The sequence below is a fragment of the Betta splendens genome, chromosome 5, assembly GCF_900634795.4.
Source record: "Betta splendens chromosome 5, fBetSpl5.4, whole genome shotgun sequence".
In the NCBI taxonomy this organism is placed as follows: Eukaryota; Metazoa; Chordata; class Actinopteri; order Anabantiformes; family Osphronemidae; genus Betta; species Betta splendens.
Genome location: NC_040885.2, coordinates 15788777 through 15803768, shown reverse-complemented (window position 1 = coordinate 15803768; position 14992 = coordinate 15788777). Strand labels below are relative to the sequence as shown.

Genomic DNA, 14992 nt, shown 5'->3' with positions numbered 1-14992 from the left:
GAAACCAGAGGAAGCGTGCAACACACGGATACATTACATTGCGTCTTAAGGAGTATGACTCCACATTGACAGGTCTCCAACGTGTCACATCTACGTCTGTCAGGGTGAAGGATACAGTTCTCGTCACCCTTCCGGTTCCTGGGAGGTCCGGGCATGTTGAGGAGGACGAGCTTGGCCTCCGAGGACTTCTTGACGATGACTTCGTTCAGCCGCAGCGCTGTGTGCATGCGTCGCACGTTGGACTGGTTCCTTTTAGAGACAAGACAAGACGTCGCTTCTGATTCAAACCGGTTTGAGACTAGATTCGCCTCCGCGTCAACGGCGCGGTCCTTCCACGCATGCAGCACATATGTAAGAATGAGGGGACTCTGCGTGACTTTGGTACTTACAGGTTCTCCCACTCGCTGCAGCATTGTGGGAGAGAAACAGATGCATATCAGTGCCAAGCTGAATGTTTTATTATATGCATTATTGAAAGTTCTGCAAATCCTCCGTCACCACTCAAACCCTTTAATAGCGTTCTGTCAGACGGCTGCAGCATTGTGTTTCACAGGCAAAAAAAGACCCAGGGCTCCTCCTGTCAGGAGCACGGAGGCCGTTCACCTTTGCAACAGCAACGGTCCAGTGAGCATTTCAAAGCACTCACGGCTTCATGTTGAAGATGTCTTTGATGCCCTCTGGTGTCGCTGCGCCGGGCGGCTTGGCCGGCTCCCCGTCACACTTCTCGGTCCAGGTCATCTGGACCTGCTCCCCGGGGCTCTGAGCCGCCTCGGCGGGGGTCAGCGGGGCGGCCGGGGTCGCGGGGCTGGCCGGGGTGGTGTTGTCGTGGATGAGCTGCACCTGAGCAGGCGGGGAAACAGGGGGAGAAGCCGACTTTGACTATGAGACGGGAGGAAAAGAGGACGGAGGCGGATTCACATATACATTATATGGGAGGTTCAGAGAGTCACGGTCGAGGTGGAAATGTAGGAACCACAGAGAACCACAGTGTGTGAGAGAGGGGGGGAAAGAAGAAGTTTGAATATATTAGTTGAACTTTGCCTCCTGTTAAACATGATCCTGGTCCTTCTGCTCCTCTACTCTGCATCACCCTGCGTCATGTCCTGCTGATAAATCCAAGGTGCCTCATGCTGCTCCAACACCTGGACATGAAGCTCAGTGCAGAAGCACACGCGCTGCCTCACCTTCAGAAAGCTCCGCTGTCCTCGGCCCCAACGTCTCTAACTCTCTACGATGCTCTTTCAACACCTAATCATGTTATTGACCTGTTGCCAATTAACCTTATTAGCTGCTAAATGTTCCTCCAGCTCTTCCTTGATGCTCAGTAGTACTACTTGATTTTCCAGCCGGTGGCACGTTTCCTCGGGTTAAATATGACCCGAGCTGCGCTGAAACGGACGCTCGCACCTCCTCCTCGGGCTTCTCCTCTTTGCTGGCGGCCGGCGGGTCCTCGGTCACGCTCAGCTGGGTGGTCACGGCCGCCGGGTTCTTACGCCTGATAGACCCTCGGGATGAATCGGTGATGCTTTGGATCTGCAGAGACAGAGGTGATGGACGATGCTTAGGTTTTGCTTAATGCTTAGCAGACGGCGCAATAAAGTGAAGCCGTGCGTAGATTTCCATTCCAACGCTGACAGAGAGAGCTTAAATGCGGCGCCACTGCTGGGATTTCACTGCCAGTCCGCTTTTGTCCGGAGGGGCTCATATGTCATGCTAAGTCAGGCCTAGCCGGCCAATGTGTGCACGTTGGATCTAAACAAGCGCTCCTACCTCTCTTTCCCGTTCATTCTTAGACAGGTTGATCTGCTTCAGCATCTGCGACCGCTGTTCCATCACCAGGGTCTTCTCATAAGTGTAGGCTGAGATGTCGCTGTCATGCTACAAGGACAGAAATTATATGTTTATAAAAAATATATATAATCACAGATCCAAATCTAGTTTTAAAAAGATTTACCATTTCAACAACTTCCACCATGGCGTCGATACGGAGGTGATAGAGGAATGTGGTCAGGTCCTTCTTCATCTGGATGCTGTTGTCGTCCAACTGGGCCACAGTGAAGATGCGCATCTTGCACTTCCTCCAAACCTTAAGAGCAACAGCCCAGGATTTAACCTGTCATCTGTGACCCACTCCAATCTGACCTCAGGCCAGGCTGAGCTCTGTTTCCCTTGGTACCTTGTGCTGGCGGAGCAGGAAGGGCAGCAGCATGAGCATGCCTCCGTCGTGGACGATCCACCACACGTCGATGTGGCCCTCGGTGAAGCGCTCCCCATTGGACGGGAATGCGGAGATGTTCTTCGGGACGAGCAGAGCCAGTTTGGCAGCGGTGGTTTCTCTGACCAGCTCTGAAGAGCAGACGCGATGATACATGGAGAAACCATTTATTGCGTATTGCTTCGCATTTTCGGATGAATAAATGACCCACCAACAAAGTTCCTCCAGGTCTGGTGATCGTCTCCCTGTTTCCAGTTGCGAGGCCAGGAGACGAGCACGGCGTTGTGCTTCAGGCCTCCCAGGCCGCTGGCCTGCAGCAGGTGGGACGTGGCATCGCGCAGGTTCGACGACACCGTCACCTGACAGAAGCCTTTCACCTTCTCAGTCTCCATCAGCTTACGTAGGGCCTAGAAACGCACAGGAGGACAGTCAGTCAGCATCAAACGCCCAAAGCCCATTTAGTTTCTGATGTAAAAGCCCCAAACCTGCTCGGCGCGCTGGGTCTGCTCGTAGTTCTCCAGGTAGGTTCCCTGCAGAGCCGTCCCAACGATGGTCAGACCTTTGCCCGCCTTCATCTGGTTGGTCAGGGAAAGCAGACGAGGCTGCTCCACGTTCTGCTCGGCATCTGTGCTGACCAGCACCAGCAGCTGTGGCCTGGGAATGACAGACAGGATGAAAAAGATTCACACGCACTAACGCCAGCGTCGCGATGACGCGCCGCGCGTCCTACCTCCAGTTCTTGGTGTGGGGGGGGCCTTCCTCCAGCCGCATCAGAGCGTAGCGCGCGGCGCTCAGAGACAGGCCTCGTATCCCATCGCCCCACTCCTTCTCCGCTCTGCGAAGCCAACGAGTGCCAGTCAACACTTGTCAGTCAGAACATTCTCAATAGTACAGCTTCACTGTAAATTTAAGAAGTGACAGTGAGGTCTTCTTCTACACGGTGGTGTGACCTAATGCAGCGTGATTAAGCATTAGGCATCATTGGTAAATGTCACGTTAACATGATGTCATCCACCACAGGGAAGCGCAGCACTCAAATACTAAGTGTGCTGCTCCGATTACGGAATGAGCCCACGAGGCCCCGTGTGAAGTTAGAGTCAGATTTACAGTTGTAGAAAATGACAACCACGTAATGGTCACATCCAAATCCACACCAACACAGATGCTGCAGGAACGTCCAGTAACAGCTTCCCATCGCATTCAGCATTGTACGTAAGTTGAGCTGCACTTTTTTCAACCAGCGACGGCAACTGAGAGTTTTGCATAAGTGATTTATTTGATGGCGCCAACTTAGAAACAGCAAGTACAGACCGCTCCCACACACACACACACACACACACACACACACACACACACACACACACACACACACACACACACACACACACACACACACACACACACAGTCGGAGGCAGCCACCGCATCCAATCTCTCCTGAGGTTGCGCTTCACTCACCCAGCGAACTCGATATACTTGTAGATGGAGCCGGCAATTACCATGGCGACGATGGCGTAGTACCAGGAGCAGAGGAACATGAGAGTAAGACACAAGCTCATCCCCAGGAAGGACAGAGCCCTGCGTCGTTTGTATGAGGACACAAAATTAATACAAAAATAGCTGAATTCAGTCGCCGATCCTCTCAGTAGCCGCTAAACTGACCAGTGGTAGAACTTGAAACGAGGCCTCCAGTTTGGAGTTCTCAGCAGCGTCTGCAGGGCGCAGGCCAGGTTCACGAACATGTAGCACATCAGGAAAAACCTGCCGGGCACACGAGTGCAGGGAAAATTAATCGAAAGCAGCCCCTCACTCTCTTAAGATGAGGGGTCAGACGGTGCCTACATGGAGAGGATGGGAGCCACCGAGTCCAGGGAGGCGATGAGGATGCCGCTCTCACAGATACAAGCTGTCAGCAGCAGGGACCATGTGGGTTCTCCGTTAGCCTTCCCGTGGCCAAAGATCTGCAGGGAGAATAGATTAACACCCCAGCTATGTATAAATGTGTCTGCTTGAAGTCCCTGTAAGGCCATTGGAGAGGAAAGGAACATTATGCATGTGCAGTATAAATAGGCAAAGGCTGACCCGGAGGGCGGGCACAATGCCGTCCTTGGCGATGGCCTGCAGGAGGCGAGGAGCTCCTGTCAGACTCTGCAGCCCCGCTCCGCAGGTGGAGAAGAAGGAGCCGATCACGATCACCCAGGGCGACGGCCAAGCTAACGTGCCGATCACCAGGTTCCCATGCACTCCCTCCCCAAACCTGAAGGAGCGGACCACACCTCAGTTATTTTATCGCCGAAATACCCGTGGGCTCGTCGTGGGGGGGGATCGATGACTCACTTGTCTCTGAGGACCACGCCTTCGATGCAGGCGCCAAACAAGAACACGCTGGACATGTCTGAACAGCTGGGGCTCAGGAAAGTAAAGCTGGGTTTGCAGCCGGTGACAAACTGACAGGCCTTGATTTGAAAAAGGATCCTCTTCATTTGGAAGATACACTCATGGGCCTGATAAACCAATTTGCTTTATTTGCTGAGGAAAGTCAAATGGATTTTGTTTGGGATAATTTCTCGGAGATCGATAACAGTGCAGCTAATATTGTTTTGCTTTATTAACTTGTGACTGACATAGGCAGCCTAATGATATAATGTGAAGTCCTAATCAAATCTTATTAAACCCTAAGTTAATTACTGCCAGATACATGGAAGCTTTTCAATACGGGAGCGTAATAGGTAGAGGCCTGAAGTTACATGTACAGCAGCCGAGCAACGACTGAGACACAGGCCTCAGCCACAAAGTTTTCCCCCTCTAGCGATGCAGCGTTGACCTTTAATTATGATGCATTCTGCAGGCCAATCAGTGAACGTTTGTCGCTTCAAGCCGTAATCACTGGCTACAATCACCTTTGAGTGGATATCTGTCTGGAACAGAGAAGAACTTTTAAGAAGACCCATGTAAACAAGCTTCAAAAGGCACCAACACAAGGTTTGAGTAACATTAATTCCTCTAGGTTCATGTGGGTTTGGAAATGCAGTGCTTCTTAGAATACTGAGTGCAATAAGTCTAGCTGCCCTGCAGGTGGCAGGAGCGGGCGGATACAGACAGTGGAGGTGGTGGTAATAGCTGCGATGGTTCCAATAGGAATGGACTTCTGGGCATCACGCAGGTCTCCAGAGCGGTTGGAACCGGCCATGATCCCTGTACAGACAGTCAAGAAGGACACGTGGCCTCGATCACACGCTGACACAGACGCGGGGAGGAAACGGCGGTTCTGAGGCCGGTTCCTCACCTGTCACAGATGGGAAGTAGATGCCAACCAGCAGCGTGAAGAAGCTGGTGATGTCAGCCAACACGTAGCGGTTTGCGTTGGTCAAGGGGTCGTCCTGGTTCTCCGCCGACTCCATGTTCCTCCTGGCAATCAGGTCCCCCTTCTCGTAGTAGTTCCCAAACAGATTCTCTGGAAAGTGGACAGGAATCGATTTGGTGAATGTCAAATGTAGAGCAGAATGAAAAGGACAACATCCTGTCCTGTCCTCTAGTTAAATGTGATTTAACTAGACTTTATTGAATAATTCATTTAGTTCTTTATCTCCTGATTTAGGAGCCACGTCTAAATGACAAGCTCTGTGCGAAGGGTTAGACTAGCTGTGGGCCCAGCGTTGTCATAGCTTCAGTCACACGCAGCATGTGAACTGTGAGGTTTTCCTTTGGATGGAATGATAAAGTGCACATGTGGGTCCGATGCCATCTAAGACTCTTTGCTATTCATGCTAACTGCTAACGGGAAGAAGCAGCTCCTCTGACCCACCTGCCAGGATCCCACTGGTGATCCCTGGAATGCCCTGCACCTGGCTCACGTTGTTGGCCACGAAGTACTGGTCACAGGTCGCGTTGAGCAAGGACGAATCACAGAACATGCGCCACAGCTTGGTGGTGACCGTCCCGTTAGCCGTCTCGATGGTCTTGGCACACACGTCAAAACTCTTCCACACCAGGGTGCGGTTTCCCAAGATGCACACACTGAAGGGAGGATTCACAGGGTAGTGATTGGTGCGTGTGTGTGTGTGTGTGTGTGTGTGTGTGTGTGTGTGTGTGTCAAGATCAAGCAACTTTTTGTTAACACTTTTACCAACGATTCTAAATATTAAATCATGAAATGTCACACGATGCCCATGATTTCATTAAATTCAATTCGGCCTAATTGCCTTGATTTATTGGCCACGACGCCACAGGAGACGTAAACAGGAAATAACTGAACGGATCCAGTAAGGAGTTAAAGTGTAAATATTCCAACTCTCAAACTCTAACCTCAAACAATGCTTCTCCTCAGGAAGCATTAATTTAACGATTTGGCCTACGTAGGTTAAAACTACGCTCCCCAGGTGCTACAGTATTAGCGCTTCATCATTAGCAGCTACATTAGCAGTGGAGCCAGAAGCACAGCCTCCATTCAAGCATCCGGTCTGTGCTTACGGGAAGTCGGGAGGCTCGATGGCCGTCTTGATGACCCCGGCGTAGACGGCCAGGATGGACAGGATGACGCAGGCCAGGAACACCAGGGCCAACTTGTTGACATACTTGACGCCCACAAACACAACGGTGGCCATGGACGTCAACAGGATGGTCCCGTACACGCGCATGTTGTTGAGCAGCGCCGCCTCCGCTTCGGCGCCTTCCAGGCCCTCAAGGGGGAAGATGGCTGCTTTGGGCACGATGTAGATCTGAGGTGGAGAGGAGGGCAGTTAACTTGGAGGTTGGGAAGGGAGGCGCTGCTGATTGGGAGAGGTGAGAAAAAGCAGCGAGGAAGGAAGTGAATGAGGTGGTGAGAACACGTGATGTTCACATTAGCGCTCCTGCACCGAACGCCGCACAAACTACTGGAAGCTATTTTAATTCTGTTTAATTAAACAACTCGAGCAGGGTATTAATATTCGAAATTAACTGTCATTATTACGCTTTTACTACGGGTCAATGTAGGACTAGTCCCACCATATATAAAATGGTGAAGTGCTAATTAGCCTGTCAGTATCTGTCATCAGCTTTGCATGATTCACGGCGAGGCTGTTGCATAAGAGGGATTTTCTCCTCTTTTTCTTTTTTTTTTTTTTTTTAAATTATCATTTGGTTTACACCCAAACTGCTTAATCACCATAAGTAGCGAAGCAAAGCGAGGGAGAGCAGGCAGGGAGGCATGGCTCGGCTTGGTCATTTGAGAAAGCGATCCGCTGCAGAGAACGGCGTATCACTAGGCAAACAAATCTCCTGCTTCGCTGTGAAACGTTCATGCCTCCCAAAATAGCAGCATCAGTTTGTGTTCCTTCGCTGTGGTGGAAGGATGAAACGTATTCAAATCAGCCTTCTCCAGATCCGCTCCTTACAATTCTGCAGGGATTGTTATTTCACAATGGAAACTAAGCCAGCTTTGACCCAGAAGACAGAATTAACCTTCAGACATGATCAAACTCTGCATATCTGCTAGATGCACCCAGAAGCAGAATAGTGTAAGTTAAAAAAATCAGAACCACACACACTCTGAGATGCTGAGAACACTTGACCAAAGGTACGAGAGCCGTTCCACGGAATGGTCTTGTTGTTCCACTGCTGTCTTGATCTCCTGCTAATGCAGCATTTGCATAATTACTCAATACTCCATGCAGCACAGAGCGCTGCAGTGGACGCCGAGGAATGAAAGGCAGAGGAGGAGGAGGAGGAGAGGGATCAACCTCGAGATGAAGGATCCCGGTGTCATCATCTGAAACGAATTCACGCGCGGCTTCAGAAAAAAAAACAGCTTCAAAGCGCAGACGGAGGAGAACTCGATCTTCAGAGGCGTGTGGCAGGTAGCGATGCGCCGGGCGAGGTTTCATTTCGCACAGCTGATTTTCCCAATTCACCAATCGTTTACCAGCCTTCTCTCTTCGGGGATCTTCAGCTGATCTCTACTGCATTCAGCTTAAAATCCCACCTGGCTTGAAGATCACAGCATGTTTTTCCTACTGTGTGTACAAACAGAGCGGGGGGGATTTGATCCTTCGAGACATCAGAGTCAGACGCTGCGCTTTGAGTGGTCATCCTCCACTAACCTAGCAGCGCAGACACATCATTCCCCCTTTAGCTCATTGTGTTCTGGCAAAGCCATGGATGAATTAGCTTAAATGGATGTCATTTCGAGTAGGCTGCGCGACGGAGACTTGACAGTTCTCCATTTTACTCACATCGGCATGAACCCACTCTCTGAGCTGTGATCCGTCTTTGCTTTTTAATTTCCAGTCTGGAAAAAAAAAAAAACATGACAGCTGTTCGGGGGAAAGCTGCGATTTTTTTTTCTTTGCTTCCACCAATTATTATTTGGCATCACTGTCAGAATAAATCTGCGGTGAGTAATAGGTCTTGCACCTGAAAACAAATGCATTGTTCAACGTCTGACACCCAGTTTGAAGATTTGTGAATGTGTCTGTAGCAAAGGGCGGTATTCATGATGTTGCATCATAGAATATATAATATAATCTGAGCATCACCCACTGAGATAAGATGCTTTACATCGTTTTAATCTAATGAAGCGCTGCTATTTACTATATTAATATGAGCGGTGGCATCTGATGACGGGCTGCTTCTTACCAGGAGGAGCTCTATGGCCCCCAGGATGTACATGGCCCCAGCGAACGTGGTCCCCAAATAGAAGCAGATTCCCACCGCTCCTCCGAACTCCGGGCCCAGCGAACGGGAGATCATGTAGTAGGAGCCTCCAGCTACGCACAAACACAGCAGAGACACACTCAATGCGACCGCGTGGGCGCCCGTACGTACGATTTCATTATCAGGGCCCTTTGTTTGCCGCAGTAACTTGCTTCCAACACAACCAGATAGTTTTGTTGCTCATCTGTTCTCATCGGGTTTTACTATTGTGTTGTCACCAAAGAAATTTAATGAACATAAATAGACTTTAATCAGTGCTGTGCTGCGGCATTAAGGCTGGTCCTAGTTATAACAGAGACAGTTATAATTGGCCCACAGTTTCACACTACTATACAAACCTGCAATTTGCTCTGACCCCTGCTGTACACACACCAGCTGGTAGGATGCCACTACTACTGTGCAAACTCAAGGCCGCGGCAACTCGGCTTCGTGCACGTTAGGGCGGATGTGTGTCCGTCTCCGGTTCGACTCATACATTTCAAGCTTTTGGCTGCTGCCTTTGTTGTGTGTAAATGACGCCGCGTGACAACGGGTCAAAGTTCGCAAGATTCCAGACTAAAGCTTTAAATGTTTCTGGGGATATCAAGCTGTGCTGGGTGCAACGTGCCAAAAGCAGTAAGCGACAAAAAGGAGAATTTTAGAGGCGGACGGCGAGGACTGCGTGGTGCCAGCGTCTGCTCACCCACCTGGCACTACTCCATTGGTAGCGATGGCACTCATGGAGATGGCAGTCAGCATGGTCTGCGCACAGAGGGAGGGGAGAAGACAGCGGAGGGAGAGCGTTAGATCTGACATGAAGTCAACTAGCTTCAATCCTTGTTTACCATAAATAAAACGAAACATTTGGCTGGAGTCTAGACTCACATCAGAAACAGAAACGTCAACATTTGAGGCAACTTTCAGTAAAACAGTTAAATTAGACACACACAAAAACAAACGGTGACATCACTTTTAGGAAACGTTGGTGGGTCTCTGTGTGATCAGGGCTTCGGGCCTCATGGAGGCCGATGTCCTGTTCATACGGGCCCATGAGAACGGTACTGGACTGACTGAGCAGCACTGCAGCCCTGTTTAATAATCACACGCGGTGCAGAATTTTGTGACATTTGTCAAACTTTATCGTTTTTATTAGCTTACAGTCATTTTAGGATTTTCCTGTCAAGTCCATCCGTTTACACCGGGTCAACAACAATTTACAGAAACGCTAAGTTCTGAAGGCCCGTGGATGTTGATTAGAGATGTATCAGTGCTACTGGGCCTGTCACCAGCTGTCAGAGCACATTCAAACAAACCACAGATGAATCTAATGCAGCTCTAATACTGAGTGGGTGCATGCTGGGGTGGAGATCAGCCTTTGCCCACAACAGAGACAGGCGGCCGTCACACTCCTGCAGAGGAAGAGAGGGCGAAACGCAGGCGGCCGAGAACCGAGCAGCAACAAACACAAAATGACCAAATGAGAAACAGCGAGCGCGAGCGCGTGTGACAGTACAAAGACGGCAATGAGATTTCATCATTCTTTCAAACACCATTGTTGGATTTGTGAGTGTCTTTTCACTTTGTCTGCACATGAAGGAGAGCGCCGCAAACAGAAGGAGAAGGAGGAGATGTGGGAGCGCCTCAGTTCACTTTTCTAGAAGCTTCCCTCCAATTACTTCATGCTTCTTTCATGCTATTGGTCTTTTACTTGCAAACATTCATTGTTTAGGTATTTTTATCAAATCAAATCAGAGCTTTGCTGCAATAAATGTGATAATATGATAGCAAGACTACTATTAATAACCTGATGAACAAACAGGCTCATACCCGTGGGGGTCCAGGCGGAACAACCGAACCGACAAGCGACGCCTCATTTGAGGAAAGTCCGAAGCTCGCAGCTACAGGCCGAGTCGCCCGTTACGTTCCAGCATCGCTGCGTTTGTCTCTGTGACGACTCTAATGCGGCTGGTGTCGCCCGAGGGCCCGGCCGACTGACGAGGAGGAGTGAAGAGTGAGTGGGACCGTCTCTAATCTGGCCATAATGAGGCCACAAGCTCTTCTCCCACCACAGCAGATAAGACAGTAATTGTTTAAGTGTTTTATCTGATGTGGGCAGCGGCCACGCAGAGGTAGTCAGCTGCATACGCAATCACTGAATCACTCCACCACCGTACGCCGGAACATGATTTACACCAACACTGAGCCAAGTAGGATTAATGTCCCGTATGTCTGAGGTAAAACACGGCTCCACGTTATGCACTGTACATTGCAGTGATGCTGAAACGGACGTGTTCCTATAAAGGCCGCAATCCCATTTGCAAAAGCATGGATTTTGTTTTATATGCGGTTTAATCAATCCTCCCCGCGCTGTGACCACGTTTGCATAACTGAGGTCGAGTGGTTTCCTTTTATAGTACAAGACGCAACAGAGAGAACTGCAAAGACCAGCAGGCAAGCTCCCCTCAGACCGCACGGTCTGAGTATCAATATGTTACTAATGAAAAATACGGAATCCTCCACACAAGGTCAGGTTGCAGCAGCACAACAGTCTGCTCTCACGCTGCTTTTTTATCACATATGCTAATAAGGCTTCTCAAGTTTTAGCCTCAGTCTTTTGGCACAAAATGCTTTATATAGTAATCAAAGTCTTGTTTACAACCTTTCACATGCTACAGCTGTAAACCGAGCACATTAACTTGATCATATATATATATATATATATATATATATATATATATATATATATATATATATATATATATATATATATATATATATATATATATATGTATATATATATACAAACATTTAAACATACAAACATTCAACATTCAACATTCAAACAATTCAGAACTACATGTTTGTTCCTGTAGCTCACTGAGCTAAAGGTAATTAGCTCCTATGGCGACAGCTGAATGCCACTGTCACTAGAAAACTACATCCAGCATAATATAATATCCAATAATCTGTTTTTAAAAGCTAATAATTCACCTGCTCACTTGTAGCACTCGAACCCCAACCCTGCTGTGATGAGAGAAGCTTGACAGGTAACTGAGGAAGGCGGCTCAAGGAACCGCTAATCGGACTTTTTCAGAAGTTAGATTCGCATGGATACAAATTCTAGGTGTCTGTGCCAGAATCTGTTCATTCAACCAGCGTCTACTGTAAACGACAAAGGCCGGGCTCCGTGAAGGAGAACGGCCGTGACCTCCCGGGCCTCGCCGCCACGCTCATTCCTCTGCCGCTCTGTGGTCCAGTTTCTGACAGCCCGTGAGTTTCTGTGGAATCCCATTTGGCCGCTTTACCACGAGTTTGGGCAGTGTCCTACTTTTATTCACAGGACCCTCGCGGTGCTGCTGCAGACAACGTCATCGGTCGTGTGCTGTCACGGAACCACGGGGCAGGTCTGACTCTCTGCTTGTGCAAATGCTGAACAGAAAAGGGGAAACACATCCCCCTTATGGTTTTATTATTAGATTCATCACGCGAAACGCCTTTTACTACAGTTGTCAGAATAAGCAGCATCTTGTCTCCCACTGAACCACAGCCTGTGGTCTGTTTAATCGTCCCACTTACAGGCAGGTAACCTAAAACTGCTCTGTAGTCCTGCACATCCAAACCCACATGTACGGAGTCTGTTTCATCACTCAACCCAGGACTGTAGCATCGTCATCATCTGTCTTAGGGCCAAACACTCACAGTTTCCAGCAGGAAAATGGGACACTTCTCTCAAATCCTTTTGAAATAACATTCGTCTCAATGCTCGCAAAACTTGAATAACTAATGGATTATAGCTGAGCCTGACGAATGCATTCGGTGGAGAAGCTAATTTTAGCCGCTTGACAAGTCTCCCAGTCGATAGAACCCGGACACTATCCCAGACTACAGTGCTCGCTGCAAAGGGCTGTTTCTTCCCAAACCTACAGACAAACCCTAATTTGGCCTTTAGTCGAACTCGGAGTTGAGCGGAAATGAGTTTTGACAGGAATGGAGTTTTCACATTGCCCTGAGAGCGCGCTTCATTAGCATGCTTCATTACACAGACGCAGAATACTTTTGTCAAGTACAACTTCGTGCTTTCATGCACCACAGTGCAGTCGGCGTCTATTTGCAGCGTGAGGCTCCGTCACCTGAAACCTCAGTGGATGATGTACTGTGGAAGAAGGCAGAAGTGTCAGGTGAAGGAGACGGAGGTGATTTTTTACCTCCAGACCGACGTCGGGGGGGAGAGACTGAGCACAAGACGATAAAATGCAGCTGTGTGAGGAGGAGGGGGAGAGGAGAAGGGGGAGAGAGGAGGCGAGGCAGGATAAAAATTGGATGGTAGGTGTAAAGACGGAGAAAGGAGAAATAATGAGACAGTAAATGAAAAAACGGTTAGAGGGATTGAGAAAGCAAAAGAGACTTTGGTTAAAAAAAAGGAAGAGCGATGATGGAAGAAAAGCATCCTTAGCATTTAAATGAGTCACGACAGAGGGCAGACCACCCTTCCCCTCGCAGCGTTTGGATTCAAGACCTGGAAGTAATGAGGAGGGCCGAACAACAGATGACTTTCCATCGAGAATATTAAACCTCATTCTATCTTGGTGACAAGCCTGCATTCGTTTTCCGAGCTAAAAATACACATGGAGCGCATGTCTGATCATTTCGTCTCGGGGAATGATGCGTGCGGTAATACACTCACTTTTAAAATGGTCAGTTGTGGGTATAATTTAAAGGTTATTAACATAAACAGTGTGTTAGAGCAGTGGGATGCACATTCTTTATGTAATAATGATTTATAAAATGTGCACAGGTTCAGGCCGATGGAAACAGAATGGAGTTGATAGAGATGCGGCGTGTGCTGCAGTGATGGAGCACGAAAGGCGGTGATACCCCATCACGTGAATAAAACATGTATGGTACCGACGCGCGCACAGCTGTGGATTGAGCGCGAGGTACGGCCGACTGCGAGCACGCATGTACGTTCGCTCATGCTCCTGCGGCGTGGTGCCGGCAACCCCTGGAGGGCTGGGAGGCTGCGCGTTACGTAAGGCGCTCAGGAGCGGAGAGGTGGGGGTTTCTCGCGCATCGCTCACGCTCAGGCTTATCGCCCTGGGGCTCCGCAATGAGCTCCGTGTGACTGATAAGACGTGTGTGTGTGTGTGTGTGTGTGTGTGTGTGTGTGTGTGTGTGTGTGTGTGTGTGTGTGTGTGTGTGTGTGTGTGTGTGTGTGTCATAGACAGAAATGGTGAGAACACAGAGACAAGGAAAGTACACCATGTTTTTTTGGGATTGGAGCAACCGTGTGTGTGTGTGTGTGTGTGTGTGTGTGTGTGTGTGTGTGTGTGTGTGTGTGTGTGTGTGTGTGTGTTTCCTTACGTGCCTGTGTGCGTGTGTTTCCATGGCTTCTTGTCAAATTTTCATGACACTATTTTTAGCTTATGATCCAGTCCCATTCTTTCAGAAGCATTGTAACGAACATGTCGGTTGTTTTTGGCCAAATAAAGCAAATATAAAGAATTTCTACAATTTAAAGAAGTGAATCCAAATATTACTGCACCATGGAGCTTAGACGTACTGTGTTACTTTTAAAAATACATCCATGCACATCATCTTCCTCAGTGTGATGTTCTAAAAGGCCTCTTCTACACGGTCGCACAGAAACACGATTGGGAGGCATTCTGCCTGCGAGTCTGTGCAGGCTACTTTGCTATGGTTGGGATTTGAGGGGGTTGTTCTATAAATACTCCCCGTGCTAGAGGAGAATCTAGGCTGCACAAACACACACACACACATGCCAACATACAGTCTCGCAGCAACACACGCCACAATCAAGGCGCACGGCGTCACCAGCTGATGGAGCCGAAGCCCCAGACGGTCCCTCGATCGCAGCGGCGCGTCCTCGCACCGGACCGCGCGCTCACACGCAGCGGGTCGGTACCAGGCGCTCAGATCACCGGCAGCGGCGCCGTCCATCCGCTGGGACGATGTCTGCTGTAATTCCATCCTCAAAAGCCGCGGCGCGGTGTCAGTCTGACGCCCAAGTCCCTCTGACACGCGATTACAGCGCGCGGTGACATTAATACAAAGCACATCACAGTGCGTCACCAGCCATTTTGTTCTTT

The 14992-nt window shown here is 49.2% G+C and overlaps 1 protein-coding gene across 3 annotated transcripts in view; it reads right to left on the bottom strand.

The window, feature by feature from the left end:
* slc12a5a (solute carrier family 12 member 5a) overlaps window positions 1-14992 on the bottom strand; it is a 94114-nt gene that overhangs the window by 5641 nt on the left and 73481 nt on the right. For 2 of the 3 annotated variants that reach the window (XM_029150658.3, XM_029150660.3), the window contains exons 5-25: window positions 9593-9647; window positions 8829-8959; window positions 6684-6931; window positions 6019-6230; window positions 5500-5667; window positions 5310-5408; window positions 4551-4608; window positions 4296-4470; window positions 4056-4174; window positions 3876-3974; window positions 3672-3791; window positions 2946-3050; window positions 2701-2869; window positions 2427-2622; window positions 2177-2346; window positions 1955-2086; window positions 1771-1878; window positions 1408-1533; window positions 647-879; window positions 390-404; window positions 116-249 (exon numbers count right to left, since the gene is read on the bottom strand). In XM_029150658.3, the coding sequence (XP_029006491.1) occupies window positions 116-249; window positions 390-404; window positions 647-879; window positions 1408-1533; window positions 1771-1878; window positions 1955-2086; window positions 2177-2346; window positions 2427-2622; window positions 2701-2869; window positions 2946-3050; window positions 3672-3791; window positions 3876-3974; window positions 4056-4174; window positions 4296-4470; window positions 4551-4608; window positions 5310-5408; window positions 5500-5667; window positions 6019-6230; window positions 6684-6931; window positions 8829-8959; window positions 9593-9647 (2872 nt within the window). The remainder of the gene's footprint in view (window positions 1-115; window positions 250-389; window positions 405-646; window positions 880-1407; window positions 1534-1770; window positions 1879-1954; window positions 2087-2176; window positions 2347-2426; window positions 2623-2700; window positions 2870-2945; window positions 3051-3671; window positions 3792-3875; window positions 3975-4055; window positions 4175-4295; window positions 4471-4550; window positions 4609-5309; window positions 5409-5499; window positions 5668-6018; window positions 6231-6683; window positions 6932-8828; window positions 8960-9592; window positions 9648-14992) is intronic. The other variant, XM_029150659.3, reaches the window with a different exon arrangement.